Source organism: Talpa europaea, assembly GCF_964194135.1.
Source record: "Talpa europaea genome assembly, chromosome: 9".
Taxonomy (NCBI): Eukaryota; Metazoa; Chordata; class Mammalia; order Eulipotyphla; family Talpidae; genus Talpa; species Talpa europaea.
In genome coordinates, this window is record NC_140076.1 from 115,566,477 (window position 1) to 115,584,652 (window position 18,176).

General features: G+C 62.1%; 2 protein-coding genes across 2 annotated transcripts; one reads left to right on the forward strand and one right to left on the reverse strand.

Annotated features, from left to right (window-relative positions):
- Window positions 1-4,675: 4,675 nt before the first annotated feature.
- On the forward strand, window positions 4,676-10,052 carry ANXA9 (annexin A9). Its single transcript, XM_084242853.1, has 12 exons — window positions 4,676-4,755; window positions 4,870-4,966; window positions 5,677-5,771; window positions 5,947-6,060; window positions 6,239-6,329; window positions 7,503-7,582; window positions 7,716-7,775; window positions 8,134-8,218; window positions 8,341-8,424; window positions 8,500-8,558; window positions 9,383-9,505; window positions 9,718-10,052. Exons 1-12 carry the CDS (start codon window positions 4,681-4,683, stop codon window positions 9,778-9,780), a joined length of 1,026 nt encoding a protein of 341 aa, XP_084098979.1. The 5' UTR covers window positions 4,676-4,680; the 3' UTR covers window positions 9,781-10,052.
- Window positions 10,053-11,104: 1,052 nt separating this feature from the next.
- MINDY1 (MINDY lysine 48 deubiquitinase 1) lies at window positions 11,105-15,345 on the reverse strand (the record flags this gene model as incomplete). The annotated part of the gene is made up of 9 exons (XM_084242490.1): window positions 11,105-11,185; window positions 11,406-11,552; window positions 11,841-12,032; window positions 12,756-12,898; window positions 13,097-13,199; window positions 13,491-13,649; window positions 14,026-14,090; window positions 14,462-14,519; window positions 14,902-15,345. 9 exons carry the CDS (start codon window positions 15,343-15,345, stop codon window positions 11,105-11,107), a joined length of 1,392 nt encoding a protein of 463 aa, XP_084098616.1.
- Window positions 15,346-18,176: the final 2,831 nt, after the last annotated feature.

The window sequence follows — 18,176 nt, forward strand, 5'->3', positions numbered from 1 at the left end:
TCTCACCCCTGCCCACATGCCTGGCCCCCCCGCTCCCCTCCTGGTTTCTGAGCCCTTTTCTTGGCGCCTTGCTGGAAGCCGGGCCTCCCAGGCCCCTGCTAGACATTTTAAGTGATTCCTCGGGGAGCTGAAGAACAGTTAACTCTTTTTAAAGATAGCCGTGGGGAGGGGAAGTTTAGGGGCAGAAGTCAGATAGCAGAGGCCTGAGAAGTAAAGATAAGAGGGTGCATGTACCCCTTCACCCCAGAGAAGGTGGGTGCTGAGCGGGAAACTGGGTCTCCAGCAGCACAATGATGCTGCCAGTTCTGCCAGGCACTCAGGACACACCCCCTGGGCACAGCGGGCACAGGGCACAGGGCACAGCGGCTGGCCGGCCCACGGGATCATCCTGTGGCCCTTCTGGCCCATCCCCCACGGGCTGCATGGCCACACCCACGCCACAGGCTGCATGGCCACACCCACAGTGCCCCAGGGCTGCTGCCTGCCCTGCCTGACTCACTTCCTCTCCAAGGGCCTCGGAGGTGCCACCCCCACCAGCCTTCAGTCTGCGACCAAGGTATCTGGACAGTCTTCTGGGGCCCCCAGAAGGTGGACACCATGGTGGAAAGTGGGTTATCCCAGCTCAGACTGCCTCCTGCCACCCAGAAGCCCTGGTGGCCAAGGAGTGGGGCGTGGCTGGAGCGTGAGCCGAGACACTCAGGTGTCAGCAGTTCTGGGAGAAAAAGAGGACAAATAGCAGAGAAATATGCCTGTGATTTCCGACATCCAGCAAGTGCAAAATGCTTGCAGAAAACTAATATTGAGTTAGGATTGAAGGTGTGTTCCCAAATCGACTGTTGCAGCTAATTTTTTTTTTTAAGACTTATTTATTTATGCATACAAGAGCTGAGGTACCGGCGAGAGATGCAGGGGGTGAGAGGATTCACCAGAGACAGAGTGGGGAGCAGAACAGGTGGATGGACTGAAATATGCTGCTGAGGGGAGCAGTGGGGAGACGGGAGAGGTCTGCTGCGCCATGCGGGTTGCTCCCTGGCTGGGGATGCTGCAGCTAGCGTCTTAACCCCTTGCGCCATCAGGGAGGTTCCTGTTGCGGCTTTATCTATTACTGGTTATCTCCCTATGTCCCCCCAAGAGGGACGCCAATTCGGTCATTCTCACATCTGAGTGGGGAAAACACCGAGAAGTAGGTTGGAGACCTAGATTCTGGTTTCACTGCTGTGACCTTGAGAAATCCCCTGGCCTCTTGGGTCCAACCACAGAGATAGTTGCCAAGGTCATCTCCAAGATCTCCTGCAGAAACGCTAAATGCAGAAGGTGAAGTGAACAGAAACAACCTCAACCCAGCCGGAGACCGAATAAAACAGCCCAGAGGGCCTCCCTGGTGGCGCAAGAGGTTAAGACACAACCTACGAAGCTGTCCACAGCCTCTGCAGCACGAGTTTGATCCCCAGCCAGGGAGCTGCCCACATAGCACAGCAGACCTCTCCTGACTCGCCCGCTGCTCCCCTCAGCAGTGTACTTCAGGCAGTCTGCCTGTTCTGCTCCCCACTCTGTCTCTGGTGAATCCTCTCACCCCCCTGCATCTCTGGCCTGTACCCCAGCTCTTGTATGCATAAATAAATAAATAAATCTTCAAAAATAAATAAATAAGACAGAGCCCAGAGACAGGAGTGCAGCGTACTGCTGGCCGCTCACACTCCTGCAGTGTCCAGGCTGCACTCAGCCTTGCAGCCGCTTCAGAAGGCCCTTGCAGCGAAGACTGGAGAACAAAAGCCCTCTCTGTCCCTGCATCTCGCCCTCGGCCTGCTGGGAAGGGGCACCCAGGAGACACCCAGGAGGGCGCTGGGAGCCCAAGGGGCGGACGGGACAGCGGCCCCCCCACCGCGGTAACGCTGCCTCCTGCACGCGGCCTGAGTTTGGACTCAGCGGAGTCCAGTGAGGAGACGTCCACCCGCGCTCTCCCCTGACGCGGCCTGTCCAGCCAGTCCACCGGGAACCCCAAGTCCGCCGGCCGCAGCACCCCTTGGGGTCTGGGAAACCTCCCGAGGCCACTAGGGGGCTCGAGGTGCTCGGCGGCTGCTGATGCCCTCTGGTGACCAGATTGGGGACTGGCAAGAAGGAGCTGCAGAAGGAGGCGTTAAGAAGTTACTATAAAGCAACATTTTAACGAAATTTTTATATATTAACTTTTTGACGAGTGTAAGATTTATTTTTGCATTTAAGAGCTGGGGTGCAGGCCGGAGGTGTGTGTGGGTGTATGTGTGAGAGAGGATTCACCAGAGACAGGTGGGGAGCAGAACAGGCAGACTGACTGAAACCCACTGCTGAGGGGAGTAGCGGGGAGACAAGAGAGGTCTGCTGCGCCGTGAGGGTAGCTCCCTGGTCGGGGATCAAACACGTGCTGCAGAGGCTGTGGATAGCCTCTTGGTGCTGACACTTCATTCTTTGTGCCACCAGGGAGACCCCAGGATTGTTATTTTAAAGAAAAAGAAGTTTTTTCTCTTTTCGCTAAGATGGTACCATAAGCAAAGAAAGAAGCACCGTGCCCCTCCCAAATCTCTAGCCAAAGCAAAAACTTAAAAAAAAAAAAAAGTAACATTGATTTACATATATACATAGGCACAGACACTGTGTCTATGTATATATTAGGGTACAGGCTCACACTCTACCGCCTCCCAATGACCAAAGACCAGCTCCAAGACTGCCCAGGTGTCCTTGAAGAAACCTGCTTGACCACTAGGCCATGATCCAGTCCCCTGACCACTGCGTCAGCCATGAGCGAGACAACACCCTTGGTTCGTGGTGAGTGTCGCGGCAACAAGCCCCTGTTCAGACAGGCTGTGAGGAAGCGCTCTGCCCGTGACAGGGCCAAGGTCAACAGCCGGCCACACCCGGTGGCGAGAAGGCCCATGTCCCACTGGCTTCTGACCACGAGGCTGTGGATGTTGCCAACAAAACTGGGACCCTCTAAGCTGAGTCCAGCTGGCTAGTTCTAAAGGTGATATTTTCGTCATTAAAAAGGATAATTAGGCAAAACGCAATTCTTGGATCCTTTGTTTCTTAATTTCTTTCCATTCAAAAGAGTCGCACACTGGGCCCCTCCCGAGCCTCAGAGGGCAGGAAACCCCGGGCCTCCTGGGCAGGGGCCCAGGCCCTCGGTGGCCAGCCCCGGGGGGAGGGACGGCGCCTGCTCTCGGCCCCTAGGGAGCTGGCGACCAGGCTCCAGTGGCAGCTTGCTCGGCCCCCTGAGGCTCCCCGGGACTGTTCACCTGCTGCTCTGCGCCCCAAAGCCTCCAGCCCAGCTGCTGAGGTTGCATCACTGCCACCGAGACAGCGCCAGCAGCCGGAGGCCTTGGAAGGTGCCAGAGAAGTAGGGACCCCAGCCGCCCGCCTGCCGCCCCAGGGAGCGAAGCCCTTGAGCCCACGCGCACACACTCTGCATTTTTCTCTCTTGACTCCACCAACCTGCTCCTGCCTCCAGACACTTGTGCCCTGCCTGCCCCTCGGAGGTAAACAGGCCACTCGGCACCCCGCCCAGCCAGCTGACTGCTCAGCCGGTCCTGGCCAAGGGAGCTTCTGGGTTGGGACCCCCTCTGGAGAGCAGGCTGGGGTGCCTGCTGGTATGTGCCCTGACAGGTTCTACTCTATCGGCCTGGAGATCAGTCTGGAGCCTGTCTGACCTGCCCCCCAGGGAGCCGAGCCGGAGGAGAGCCGGGTCAGGCGCTGGACTTGGAAACTGGGCTCCTGTGGTCCCCGGCCGGGACCCCAGCGCACAAAGCCTCCTGTGTGTGCGGCGCTGCTCAGGGGCCGAGCGGGTTCTGTCCCCGGGTGGAGGCCCAGCCCCTGGGAGCAGAGATGCTGGCAGGGAGGCGCCAGAATCTGGGGCCAGGCACGGGCTGGTCCTCTCCCACGTTTGGGAGGGGCCAGAGCCAAGACAGCAGCTGGGCTGGCCGCGAGGAGGCCGTCTGACTGGCCGCTCCGCCGGGCACACGCCCCTGGTCTGCCAGGCCACTGCGCCGGTGCCACCCGCATCTCGCCCCTGCCCTCTGAAAAGAGCTGGCCCCAGGACCACGGGCCAGGGGGCTGGGGTCATTCAGAGGGGGGAGAAAGGAGTTTTTCTTTTCTGACGTGATCGCCTGGCCCCTGCCCAGGTGCCTCTGGCCCGCAAGTGCGCCCACCCACGCCCCCTGAGGCCAGACCTGGACTCCGGAGGTGGAAGCAGGCGGCAGGTAGGCAGCTCTGTGGGGTACCTGGTGGTGGGGCCGAGGGGAGAAGGTGCTGTCATCTCCCGCCCCGAGACCTAGAGTACAACACTGCCCCCTCCTCTGCTGTGCCCAGCTGCCAGCTGGCCCGGAGGGCAAGGATGAGTCTCAGCACGGGGTCTCCTGCCCCAGGCTGAGGGTTGGGAGCTGGGGACCAACCCTGGAGCCCGGGAAGGGTTGGCGCGGGCTGGCTCTAGGGGCCCTCGCTCCTGAAGGAGGGGTGAGAGGTGGGAAGGGGCTTCCTCCTATGCCCACCACTCGGGCTCCAGTTCTGGCTGCCAAACCTGCCAAGCAGGTTGATGCTCTTTCTGCAGCGAGGGGGCAGGCCAGGAAGCCCCCGGCTCCAGGTTCTGGGGGTCGCTAAGAGACCCAGAGGACTGAAGGCCCCTCCTCTGTTCCACCCTGGGGCAGTTGCACCATGTCTATGAGCAGCAGCAAGACAGGAGCATCCCTGACCCAGGAGATCCTCAGCCACCTGGGCCTTGCTGGCAAGGTAGGGGCTGCTGGGTGCGAGGGAGCAGGGACCACCACGGCGACTCAGTTCAGGGGCTGGGTGGGGAGACTGGCTGGGCCTGGGCAGCCTGCAGTGCCCCCTGCACTCTTACAGACGGCAGCTTGGGGGACCCTGGGCACCCTCAGGACCTTCCTGAGCTTCAGCGTGGACAAGGACGTGCAGCGGCTGCTGAAAGCCATCGCAGGCCAAGGTGAGCCCCTCTTCCCCCCACCACCGAAGACCCCCCCCCCCCAGGCCAGATGGAGTCGGCAGGAGCCGTGCACGGGCTGGTCTGCGAGGCCCTGACCCTGCACTGGCGGGCGTGTCACGCCCATGCCCCAACACCCCAGGGAGTGAGTCTTGTTTCCACTTTACAGATGAGGAAACTGGGGCTCAGAGCAGAGACTTGCCCAAAGTTGGGGTCCCAAAAGGCCTTTTGCCACTCCCCCCCCCCAGGCCACCTTTGCCTAAATTGGGGTCAGATTTGTAGGGCATTGTGGTTTGTTTTTTTTTTTTAAAGATTTACTTATTTATGCATACAAGAGCCAGGGCACAGGCCAGAGGTGGTGGGGGGCAGGGGTGAGGGCAGGGGACACCACTGAGGGAGCAGCGGGGAGACAGGAGAGGTCTGCTGCGCCATGTGGGCAGCTCCCTGCCTGGGGAGCGAACTCGTGCTGCCGTGGCTGTGGACAGCTTCACAGTTCATGTCTCAGCCCCTTGTGCCACCAGAGAAGCCCCATCGTGGCTCCTTGTGTCTTCCACGGAGACCCCGCAGGAAGGAGGCCGGCGGAGGCCCTGCTCCCGGTGCCCCCAGTCCTTTCCTCGATCTGTTCCTGCCTCCTCGGGAGGCTTCCGGTTCTGGGAAGTAAGGGGACCCCAGTGGGTCTCGCCCAGCCACATCCCTGCCCCGCCTCGGTGCAGGTGTGGACCACATCGCCATCCTGGACGTGCTGACCAACAGGAGCAGAGAGCAAAGGCAGCTCATCTCTAGAAACTTCCAGGAGCGCACCCAGCAGGTCAGCCCCCACGGCCGCGCCCTGGGGTGAGAAGCCCCAGCACCTGGGGTCAGCACTTTGGCTGCGAGCCCTCCCCCCATGACAACGTGGGGCCGAGGTGGGGGGGTCTGTGGCTGAGATGAAGACCAGCCAAACATTCCCCCCACCACCACCACGGTGGGGCCCTTTGCTGTAGGACCTGCTGCCATCGCTGCGGGCTGCGCTCTCCGGCCCCCTGGAGCACCTGGTGGTGGCCTTGCTGCAGCCCGCCGCCCAGTTCGATGCCCAGGAGCTGCGGAGGAGCTTGAAGGTACCGGGGAGCAGTCTCGCTGGAGTCTGGGGGTCCCTCCACCAGGGGAGGAAGAAAGCTGGCGAATGGCTGGCAGTGGTCCCCTCCTAGCACCCAGGCCCCGTCGCAGCAGAAGCCGTCAGCCTCCGCTCAGTGCCGCCCGACGGCCGGTCTCAGGGGGGCCTCCCGTTTCTTCCAGGACTCGGGGTCCGCAGAGGACGTGGCCGTGGAGATCCTGGCCACCCGCAGCCCCCCGCAGCTGCAGGAGTGCCTGGCGGCCTACAGACACGGTGGGGCTCGCGCTGGGTCTCCAGGGGCCGGGGCTGCCTCTCCCGCCTCCCTCCCCTCGCCAGGGAGCCTGTCCCTGGGGGCTGCCTCCCTCCCCTGCCCCGCGGGAGGCGGTCATTAAAGGCCAAGGAGCCAGGACTCACCTGCTGAGTCTGGGGCTCCGGGGCAGATTCCAGGATAAGGACAAGCTGGGGACTGTGATCATCCCGGGAACCCTTCATCTTCCCGGGCCCCCCGCTGGTTCTCCCCAAGTCCCGGGCAGGGGAACCTTGTGGGGGGGGGAGGGGAACCTTGTACAGCCGGGGGCCAGGGCAGGGCCGGCTGTGAATCACGGATGTCGCCTCCCAGGGTGTCCCCTCCCAGGCCCCACTAATTGCTAAGGAGCCTTTCTTCATCCTCATGTCTGCACAGCCCCCCTCAAAGTTTCCTTTGATGCCCCATCTTTTTTTTTAATTTTTCAAAGATTTATTTATTTATGCATGTAAGAGCTGGGGTGCGGGGGGGGGGTGAGAGGACTCCCCAGAGACAGAGTGGGGAGCAGAACAGGCAGATCCCCTGAAGCACACGGCTGAGGGGAGCAGCGGGGAGGCAGGAGGGCTGCGCCCTGTGGGCAGCTCCGAACTCAGGCCCCCTGGCAGGCGGCAGCTGAGCCTCTGACCCCTGCCCACCAGCGAGGCCCCTGCTGTCGGGTCTTGCCCTCTCTTGTCCCTTTCTTGCCCTCCCCCCCCCTCGCCTGGGCTCCTCTCATCTCCTTCCTTTTCTCCCCTTCCTGCTCTTCCCTTCCTCACACCCGACTTCCCACTCACTTTCCCTTCCCTCCAAAGAAGACCCAGGCCCGAGTCATTCACCTTATGATAGGGGTTTCCCTATCCCCCCTTAACTGCCTGGCCACCAAATAAGATACCTCCTGCCCCCCGTTTGTCAGTGTCTGGAGGAGAAACCACCTCACGGAGCCTGACCCCAGAGGGCCTCACCCCACAGGGCCTCACCCCATGCAGCCTGGGCCCCGCAGCACAGGGCCATGCCAGGGGCGGTGGTGAGGGAAGGTCTGTCTACATCCTGGAAACCAGCGGCCATGGAGTGGCTGCGAGCAGGGGACAGTGGGTGCGACAGGCGCGGGGACAAAACGCTGGGAGCAATCAGGAGCACCCAGCCAGCCCCCGGCCCCACCCCAGATTTCCAGGTGGACGCTGAGGAGGACATCAAATCCGAGACCAGCGGCACCTTGCGGGACCTGCTGCTGGCGCTGGCCAAGGTGCGGGGCGTGGGGGGGGGGAGTTTTATTATGATGCAATGAACAGGAGAGTTTGGGGGAGATGGGGGTTCAGTTTGTTGCCTGGAGATAAAAAGCTGCGCCCCAAAATCCTCCTGGGGGTTTCTCCTCCCAGGGCGGGCGCGAGAGCTTCTCTGGAGTCATCGACTACAACCTGGCAGAACAGGATGTCCAGGTAAGCTGGGCGGAGGCCCGCACAGCACCCCCAACGCCCCCCAGTGCCCCCCAATGCCCCCCAGGACCCCCACTGGAGCCCACCCCCTTGCCGAGCCTCTGACTCCTGACCCCGGGGAGTGAACAGGGACTCCCTTTCTTGGGCCCTTGTGGGTTGGGGGTCCACGGGCCCCACTCCCTGGGGCTACTCAATTCCTGAAGTGCCCTGAGTTTTCCAAATGGGGGAGCGGAGCCGTGAGGACAGAGGCCCTCTCAGGCCTTTCCTTTGGTTGATAAACAACTGAGGTAGAGGGGATCCCGGAGTCGGGGCCACGGTCCTCGCGGGGAGCAGCCCCAGCAGCGCCCCATTCCCTCCTCAGGCACTGGTGCAGGCCGGGGGAGCCGGCCCCGAGGGCGCGTGGGTCTCGATCCTGACACAGCGGAACCAGGAGCACCTCCAGCGCGGTACACCCTGGGGGGGCTGCCCCGCTCCCCGCGCCCCCGGCTCCTGGCGAGCAAGGGGGTGGGGCCCTGGCAGGGGGGCCCTCCCCATCCCCGCAGGTGCCTTACTCGTGTCCCCCCCGCAGTGCTCCGCGGGTACCGGCAGCGCACGGGCCGCGAGCTGGAGACCAGTGTCCACGGAGGCGCCCAGGCGGCCCTGCTCAGCCTAGGTGGGGCCCTCGGGCCGGGGGGTGCGGCGGGCAGAGGTGGGGGGTCGGGTCCCCATGCTGCCCCTCTGCTTGCAGCCGCGGCGGTCAGGAACACGGCGCTCTACTTCGCTGAGAAGCTGCACCACACCCTACAGGTGAGAGCTTGTCCCCTCCTAGCAAACAAGACTGGGGTGCAGGCCAGAAGTGTGGGGGGGTGAGAGGATTCCCCAGAGATAGAGTGGGGAACAGAACAGGCAGATTTACTAAAATCCACTGCTGAGGGGAGCATCAGGGAGACAGGAGAGGTCTGCTGCGCCATGTGGGTAGCTCCCTGGCCAACCGGGCTCGAACTCATGCAGCAGAGGCTGCGGATAACTTCATAGTGCCGTGCTGAACCCCTTGTGCCACCAGGGAGGCCCCCTCTCAATTCCTTTTACTAACCGAAGGGCAGGAGGTCTTCCCAGATGCTGAACCCCAAGGGGCCAACCAGGAGAAACTGCTGTGGAGAGATGGGGAGCAGAGATGAGCCTGGTGGGTCAGGCTCAGAACCAGAAGGCCCAGGACCCTGCTTCCCGCCAGAGACCCATCAGCACCCATCAACAGCGGTGGGCGGGAGGCACACCCCCCCTTTGGACATCCACCAACTTTGAAGTTAAAAACAGTCTTCCTGGCTTTCATGTTGAAGCCGCCACAGGTGGCGAGTCTTCCTGAGCCTATTTTGTTCATCTGCCTTTGGAGCCGCGCACCGCCCCCCGACCCCAACCCGGCGGCAGGGCCAGGAAAGCCCAGTGGCAGGAAGGAAGCAGATTCAAGCCCCCACAGACGTGACCTTTCCCGCGGCGCCATCTTCCTGAGTTTGGACAAAGCTGCCTTTTGCCCCCGGATCATGGAGACGTCTCTTTTGTCTCTTTTCCCGAGACCTGCGCCCCTTCCGCGAGGGTGCGACTGCTGCCCCTTCCCCTTCTGTTTTCCTCCACAGGAAACCGAGCCCAATTACCAGGTCCTGGCGCGGATCCTTGTCTCTCGGAGTGAGACTGACCTTCTGAGCATCCGTGCCGAGTTCAGAAAGAAATTTGGGAAGTCCCTCTACTCTTCTCTGCAGGTGAGACCCAGCTGGCTCTGGGGCCGGGGCCGGGTTGGGTCCCTGGTGTCCACCCCCACTCCCTCAGGGGCGCGCTCCTGTCCAGAGGTCACGGGTCTTGGGCTGCTTTCGCGCAGGACTCCCAGACGTGCTCTCCGGGCCAGCAGGAGGGAGGGGACGGCGAGGCCCGGCCTGGTGGGCCTGGTCCTCCTAACACAACTCCCGGCCCGCAGGAGGCCGTGAAAGGGGACTGCCGCTTCCCCCTCCTCGCTCTGTGCAGGGCTGAAGACCTTTGAGACCTCCCTGTCCCCGCGCCCAGATGACACGCAAGGACGCGGGGTTGTCTTCCGGGCCTCAGGCCAGCCGGGCTTGCCACAGGACGGCCTCCGCGGAGCGAGGCTGGGACACGCTCCCTTTAAGCCCATTCCCCTCATCTCAGTTCTGCCTGCACCTGGGTCCCCGGCTCTGTCCTGGGTGTGGGGTCTGGGGTCTCTTCGATGGTTTCTGCTCTGTTCATCCTCCCTGGACCCTGGCCAGGACAGCGCACTGATACTTGAATTTTTGGCCAATTTCACTGTCGTTTGTGTTCCCTGACCGTAGCGTGGGGGGAGCCGGACAGGGCGGGACGGGCCTGGAAGCCGGAGGTCCCTTGGATGTGCACTTGGGTTTTCAGCAGGAGCCCTGTTTGGACTGGGGCTCCTCAGCGGCATCCCCTCCCCCACCGCATCTCCCCTCCCCCTCACTGGACTCTCTTCCCCCAAATAATTGAGAGACAAGCACCAGCTTGGGGTGGGAGATGGTCAGAGGTGGCCGAGGGCCATCTGTATAAACCAGGAATCAGGCAGAGCCTCAGGAGGCCCCCCCACTGCTGGGGAGGTCTCGGGTTAGCAGGGAGCAAGACCCCTCAGGTCACCTGTCCAGGTGAGGGGCCTGGAAGACTGACGGCCCATGAAAGGGCTCTTTCCCCAGGCGGACCAAGCAAAGCCAGAGAAACCAAAAAACGAAGGGAGGCGTTGGCTCCCCCTGCCGGCTCCGTCAGGAATGACAGCAGCACCCACACCTCTCACCTCCCCCACTTTGCATTCCTGTGGGGGAGGGGGGTCAAATACTTAACCCGGTTGCTGCAGGCGAAGGCAAACAACAGTTCTCAGGAAAGAAGTTTTATTTCCAAACCCCCAGGAAGGCATTACAAATAATGGGGCTAGAAACCTAAATCAAACCCCCGACCAAAGGGAGCGGGGGGGGGGGGGGGGGCGGGGGGGGCGGGGGCCCACTGGACGGTGAGGCTGATGGCAGTCGGCCAGCGGGCGAAGGCAGGTGGTGCAGTCTAGCAGGGCCAGGCCGCAGCCTGAGCCTGATATTAGTGTGGCTAGTCCAGGGAAAGGGAGTTGGGAACCTGCGAGCCTCCCCCACCGACCCCAAGCCTGGAGGAAGAGGCCGCAGCAGCACTTGAGGGCGAGGACATCCCTGCTCTGACCTTGGCATCTGGTGCCCGCTCCATCCCCAGCAGTTCACAAATAAGTTACCCTGCGAGAGTCTTGAGAGTCTCAGGGCTGAGCTGGGGAGCAAGCAAAGTAGCTGCAGCTGCTGTAGAAAGAGGCCGAGGCCCGGGCTGGCCGGCTATAGGAGGACACAGTCGGACTCCTGCTTGGGCTTCTGGCGACGCTCCCCCGCTGGGCGTCCAGCTGCCGCTCCTCTCCCCTGGAGGGATTTAACAATCGGTTATCCATTAATCCCAGAAGGGCAACCTTGGGGATTCTGGAGAGAGGGTGCGAGGGGAGAGAGGCCAGACAGGGACAGACAGGAGTAGGACCCCAGGAAGCCCTGGCCAGCCAGCTGCAGGAAGGACAAGTGTCCGAGCAGGACAGGGGAGGCGGGGGAGGGGGGTGGTGGTGCAGAAAGGCGGGAGGCGCAGGCCCACCTGGGGGGAGGGCGCCCTCGCGGGGGCCAGCTGGCCAGCGTGCTGCTGTTGGTACTCCTCCTGCTGAAGCTGCTGGGCCAGCTCCAGGTCGCTCAGTCCTGAGGCGCCCTGTGGCTGCTGCTGCAGGGACAAGGCGAGCAGGTAGTCCTGGGGAGGGAGCCAGAGCTGTAAGGGGGCGGGGGCAGGGGCCACTCTGCCGGGTTTAGGTTCCAAACCAGTTTTTCCTCCTCCTCCATGTTCTGCTCGTGCTCCAGAGCGGAAAACAGCCCAGTAAGGGTGTTATCAGCAGTGCCAGGAAAGACACGTGAAGTGGGGACGGGCCAAAGGTGACGGAGGGCAACAGAGTGAAAGGCTTGGGCCACGGCCTTGAAGCGGAGACATGCAGGTGCTCGCCCATGGCAAAGGCTCCCCGCATCTCCCCCAGGTCCCACACACCTGGTCGACCTGCCGCTGCTTCTCGGGGGAGCCAGCCGCACCCTCCGCTCCCTGCACCTTGCCCGGGGAGTGACTGAGATGGAAGTCGGAGTCGCAGAAGCAGCTGTCTCCGTCCACGTTGTGCAAGCTCTCCCACACCACCTGCTCCTCCTGCAGGAAGCCCTGGTCTGTGACCAGCAGGTACAAGTGACTCTGCAGAGAACAAGGCAAATCAGGAGAGGCGACCTGGAGGCAGAGACCTGACCCAGCTGTGCCCGGAGGGGCTGGTCAGCGGGCATCCATCTTGGTGGCCGTGGGCAGAGGGAAGGGCTGCCTGAGCGCGTGGCCAGTGGGTGTGAGCGTGGCAGCGGTGTGGTCAAGCCTGAGAGCCTCCCGGCTGGGGTCCCACATGAGATCCTGCTTCCCAGGGTCCTCTGGCCTCCCGGGGCCAGGAAGACCAATCCTTTCAGAATCAAAGGCCTCTCCCTCTTCTGCTCAATCCCTAGAGAATTTCAGCAATTTCCAGTGTTGCAAGGCTGCGTGTTCAAAACTCTCCTTCCTGCTCAGAGGATGTTACTTTCCTGCCACACTATCCCTCAGGCTCACTCAGGCCATTAAGATGCAGCAGAAACACCCCTCCCCCGCCCCCAGCCTTTCCAAGCAGAAGCACTACTTAAGTGCTCCTCTGTCCCTCTCCCTCCCATATTGGAGACGAGGCTGACTGGTCAGTGCAGGGCCCACTGAGGAGGGTGTGGGCCAGTCTGCAGTGGACGCCCAGGGAGAGCGAGCGATGCAGCTCTGTGTGGTGAAGCTCAGGGGCTTGGGGTCATTTGCTACCACAGCTTCACCTACGCTGCCATGACTCAAATACTGAACTGGCACAGAGGCCCAAGGAGCCGTCTGGGCACTGCCCGCCCACCGCTGAAGCCTCCTGACCTTGTGCTTAGTCATGGTGCTGAAGTGGTTGTTTCGGAAAAAGACGCTAAGCTCCCCCTCCTTGGCGGCCGCTGTCAGCTCACACAGGCCGTGGTAGGTAAGCTGGGCTGCGGTGGTCTCCAGGAACTGCTCAGCGATCAGACCTACGGGCACAAGGTGGGGTCGCCTGTGAAAGGCCCGCTTCTGAAATCTCCTCCCTGAGCCTGGCTGTAGCCACCCGTCCAACAAGCTCCGCTGAGCCGCCACCTTCCCTGCTACCCACTGAGCACTGGGCGGCCCCTCAAGCTCCTCCTGGGCACGGGGGCGACAAGCCGAGCCCACGAGAAAGTGGGGCAGGTCACCTTCCGTCACGAGGTTGGTGTCGCTGGAGTGCTTGCAGGTGATGATCTTCTCCACCAGCTGGTTATAACTCAGTTTCCCTACTGCGCCCACCGCCTCAGGGCTCTGCAGGGAGTGGGGCCGGGTGGCACCCAAAAAAAAAAAAGGGGGAATCTTTTCAGGAAGGAAATGAACCAAGCCAGCAAGAACTGCAACCCTATGACTGAAGGTTCCTGAAATTTCTATCTTAAGATCTGATCTGTTTGCCTATGGTTTGCTTGGTTTTGAATTTACCCAAAAAGGTTACATTCGAGGAATTCTGCAGTGAGCTCAGCACCCCCAGCACCCACACTGATGTGGGTGCCTTTCTGATAACAGCTTGAGCTACAGAGTGTCCTCTGGGCCTGTCAGCCTCACCTGGGGGTCAACGAGCCAGCCGTGGTACAGGGGGATGCCCAGCAGGTCGAAGATGCTGCACTCGGGTGTGTACTCGAAGTCCGAGACGCCCGTGAATCTCACGTTGACATCCAGGCCTGTGGCCAGCTTGGGCAGCACTGTCATTGCGTCGTCCACGTTCTGGGGTAGAAAGGGAAACACTGGCTTAGCTCTCACCATCTTATATGTTGATTTTATTTCAATAAAGCTAGGGGAGGGAGAAGAAAATGATACACGCCAGCCTCCCCTCCCCCACTGCACGCCCACCTCCAGAAATAAAAAGTGAGACTTGGTGCTTCTCTGCCCGACTTCTGCCCTGAGTCCTTCCAGCCCCACTGGCCTCCACCCTTTTGCCATCTTAAGTAAATGAAATTATTTTCTAAGTCAGAAATATGTCCTCCACCTCCTCCTTAAATCATAGTTTAAGGGTCCCTTTGAGAAGCAGCAGAAAGGCTTCTCTTGATAGCCTCGGGGCCCCCCACACCTGTAACCCCCTTATTCACAGACCTTGCCTCACCTGCTGAAAATTAAGCTGAAGTCCCTCTGACTTCTCCTGGGGCTTGATGTTCAGGAGGCAGTCCCCTATGATACAGGGCCCCATCAGATTCCCACCCACTGTGCTAAAGGCAGATCCTCTTCTGGAAAGTGGGGGGAATGTCAGAACCCCAGCTTTCAGAGCTGGAAAGGGCCTGTTAATCTAATCCAGACCTTTCATTTCTCAGAGGAAGAGACAGGCCCACCCAAAGTCACCTGGGAAAGCTCAGGGCGGGACTGGGGTCACACGCAGATCTCCTGGCACCCAGCTTTTGCTTTTAACTCCCCAGAGAAGCCCGGCAGACCAGCCTCCCTGCTACATCGGAGCCCCCTGGGTGAGTCCCTCCGTGTTCTGGATTTCTGGCTGAGTGGTCAGCTCGACTCTTCAGGTAGTTCCCCTTCAAGGCCCAGCCACGTACCAAGATGGGCCATGAGCTCCTCTGACGTGATCACCTCCTTCTGGGGGGGCAGCTTCACCTGGGGGCAGAAGGAGCGACCCAAGGGTTAGCCGTGGGTGTGCCTCCTTCCTCCACAGAATCCTGGGGGAAGCCACAGCAAGACGGTGGGGCGGGGAGGGTGCAGCGAGGGTGCCGTGGAGACCCCAGGCTAGCAACAAGTAAGGGAGCGGCTGTGAAACCCGCTTGTCCTCCCGCTGGCCAGAGCAGCGGACACAGGAGGCCAGGCCGCTGTTTTGTTTTTCTGAACATCTTATCCCATGTGTTCCTGTTGGAGACACAGGGAGAGCAACCTGGAACGTTTGGACCGGTTTGAGAAAATCAGGGTGACTGAGGAGGTGGGTCGAGGGAGAGTTCTCCCCCCATATAATTGAGCCGCGCCCCCCCCCCCCACTCACTCTCACCTTCCACTGAAGAAAGAGGATGTTGATGATGGCGAGCAGCGGGCAGGGGCCGTTGGCGCTCTGCAGGATGATGGGCGTCCGCTGGCCCTTCCAGGGGATCCACTTGACACAGTAGAAATCTTGCTCGGGCTGCCGAGCCCTAGGGGACTGGGGGAGCTCCTGGGACCTGGGGCTCACCCCCAACAGCTCCTCCTCCGGGGCGGCCTCACGGGTGGGCCCCTCCTGGCTTGCGGGAGCATCCAGTGGCAGGGCCTCGAGACCAACCTGGCTCCCCGCGGGCAGCGAAGCAGGTTCTGCCGGCTCCTGGTCTCTGGCCCCAGCAGCCTCTCTGGCGTCGGTGTCCTGAGGGGGTTTATCTAGTTCTGACAGAGCCTCGTGGTTTTCAGGGCTCGCTAGTCCTGCAGTCCCGGCTTCACCGCCGGCTGGGGGCTCAGGGTGCTCCATGGTAGAAGGGGGCCCGGGGGCCCTGCTGTTTCCAGGGGCCTGCCTAACCCCGGCGTGGCCGGCGAAGAAGAGTCGGCTCCAGTGAGGAGATCATGGGCCTGGAAAGCAGCGGACCCAGAAAAGACTGGGAGGAGGCACGGGTGTGGAAGCTGGGGGGTCTGTGGGGTGTGTGTCCCCCCGGTGGGGTGGACAGAGGGCGCCCGCTTGTTCTTGAAGCCGTCGCTCTAACTTGCTGCTACCGATGATGGCACCAGCTCCGGGCTGCAGGGGTGACTCCCCTGAGCGTGAGGACACTGCGCCCTGGGACAGAGACCAAGGGGTGGAGGAAAGACAGAGAGGGAAGAAGACGGGGAGAAACACAGAGGGGGAAGGGATGGAGGAAAAAATGCTAAAACTCTAATGACCACCACCGCGGGGATCTCCACCTCCGTCAGTAACTCCCACCAAGCGGGGAGGGCTTCTCCTGCCCTGCACAGGCCACCCCGGGCTGCTCAGCGGCCTCGGGGACCCCACGCAAGGGACCTGGTCTCTGACTGCGCCCGAGGGGGCGCCTGGGGTGGAGAGTGGAGCTCAGAGCCTGGACAAGCCCCTAAGACAGGGCTCCTGGGAGGGTTCCCCTTTCTCCTCAAAGGCCTCTACCGAATTTACACAACCCCAAGCCGCAGCGAGAAGGTCTTGGGAGGGGCTTCCTGTAGGCCGGAGCGGGAAATGCAGGCCCTGGGGACCTGAATCAGAGCCGGATCTGAGGAATAACTTCACATCGGGAGCACAAACCACCCCCGCCCCGCCACCCACCAGCTTCTCCCGCGGTTCTCTCCAGGCCAGGAGCTGAGATTGCGCGCGGGCCTCCGTCGTCCTCTTCGGTCCCAAGCCTGCCGACACCCGGAGGTGCTCTCGCCTCCTGTTTACACAGAATATGAAGAAGCTGATTATTGGGTTACATCAAAAGTACTCCCGGTGCACCCCTGCCGCGGCTCGTCCGCATCTGCTCCCGGCCGGCTCGCTTAGGCGCGTGCACCGACCGGTCCAACCGGGTCCGCGACCAGCCCCGGCGGCGTCCAGCCCAGCGCAGAGACAGTTCATTCCCGACGTGGGTAGTCAAGGGAAAAGTCACAATTCCTGTCCTCTGCACTCCCTCCCCGCCCCCCTCACTCTGGAGGAGAAAAGGGGGGAATTAGACTTGTCAGAGTGTTGTCTTTTCTCTAGTTCCATTCTGACCTGAGACCGCGCTTCCCGCGTGCAAACTGGTCAAGATGCAGGGCAGGGGAGGCCCGCGAGATGAAGTTACGCACCAAGAACGACCATCTCCCTGGTTCCGGGATGATTTCTCCTCACTGTATCTCATTATATGTTGTTCATTTAGAATCAGAGCAGCAAAAATCGCCCGCAGGCCTTACACATTTTTTTTCCCTCTCCTTTTCCCTCCCCTCCCAAATGACACTGAGGATAAGCCCCAGAAGCAGACACCAGGGAGAGTTAATAAAGCGGCGAGGAAAGCAGGCCGCTGATCTTCCCTGCCCAGGGCCAGCAAGAATCAATAATGCAGTGGGGGCAGGGCAGCTGGCAGGCGGAGGGATGAGCCACAGGAAACCAGAGCTGACACCAGAGGGAGCGGGTCTCGGGAGGGGGCAAAGCTAAGCGGCTCAGTCCTCGGAGGGGGCGCAGGAGCTGGCATGGAGGGTGTCCTGGGGTCACTCCCAGCAGGAGCAGGAACGGGAGAGGGGTCCCCAAACAGCTCAGGATCTCCTTCTTCCCTCTCACTGGGAGCTATCCTCAGGTAGCGGTGAGGATCTGAAGGAGCCTGCCTGCCGCCTCCCCGGCCTCGCTGGGAGAGAGCTCAAAGTGGGGAGAAGCTCATGGAGCAGGCACAGCTGCAGTGAGAGCCGCACCCCCAGAACCCGCCCTCACCGCCCCACTCCCGCCTGCGCGGTCCCGACCCGAGTCTCCAAGCAGCCCAAGGGCTTCACTGCCTGGAAGATTAAGCGACACCAGCACCAAGCCCTGTCCACGGCTCGCAAGGCGGAGGGCAGGTGCCATTGAAAGAAGGAAATGAAGGGCGGGAGCAACGTCCCTTTCATGCCTCCTGCCTCGGCCCCTGCTCCCGGCTGTGGACGCCCGAGGTGGGGCAGTGCTGGCACCAGGCTGCAGGGACGCAGGGCTGAAGGCAGGAGCGGGGAGGAAAAGGTTAAAACAAAGTTTTTACCTTAAAGAAGTGGGTGCTGGTCCGGGAGGGCTGGGCTCTGGCCACTGGGCGCAGAGGTGGGCGCAGGAGGGGCGCGGCCGGGCGCCCGCCGCTGTCACCGCGGGGCGGCCGGTGCGCGCGGCGGCCGCCCCGACTCAGCCCGGCCGCACCCCGGGGCGGGCGCAGGTGCTCCCCGCGCCGCGGGCCTTCAGGGTCCCGGGTCGCCCGGTGCGCGGCGCGCCCTGCGGCCCGGCTGCAAACTGCTTTTCAGAGGAAGTTTGTGGGTTTTCTTGCCTCTTCTCGCGCTCTCTTTTCTCCCCATCGGGACAAAGAAAAACCAGTCAAGGACGCGCTCGCGCAGGAGGGCGGCCCCGCGCCGGGGAGCTCGGCGGGCGCGGCCGGGCGGCCGCGAGGGCAGAAGGCGCAGGAAAACAACAGCCCCTTTCTCCCGCCGCCCGCGCCGGAGGGGCCGGGCTCGAGCCTGCTGGCGAGACGGGGAAGAGCCAGTGCCCGCGCGCGGGGAGGGGCCCTGGGCAGCGGCGGGGCCCGCGCCTCCCCCGGCGGCCGCCTCGGGCCTCGGGCGCTGCCCGCGCGGTTGCGGGGCGCGGGGGGCGCGGGGGCAGTCGGGGTCCCCTCCCGGCCGCGCGGC

Excerpts from the sequence above, each read along its gene's own strand:
- ANXA9 (XM_084242853.1), top strand. The coding sequence starts at position 4,681 with ATGTCTATGAGCAGCAGCAAGACAGGAGCATCCCTGACCCAGGAGATC. Across the intron at positions 5,772-5,946 it reads TCCAGGAGCGCACCCAGCAG|GACCTGCTGCCATCGCTGCG; the intron begins GTCAGCCCCCAC and ends CCTTTGCTGTAG. Across the intron at positions 8,219-8,340 it reads CCAGGAGCACCTCCAGCGCG|TGCTCCGCGGGTACCGGCAG; the intron begins GTACACCCTGGG and ends TCCCCCCCGCAG.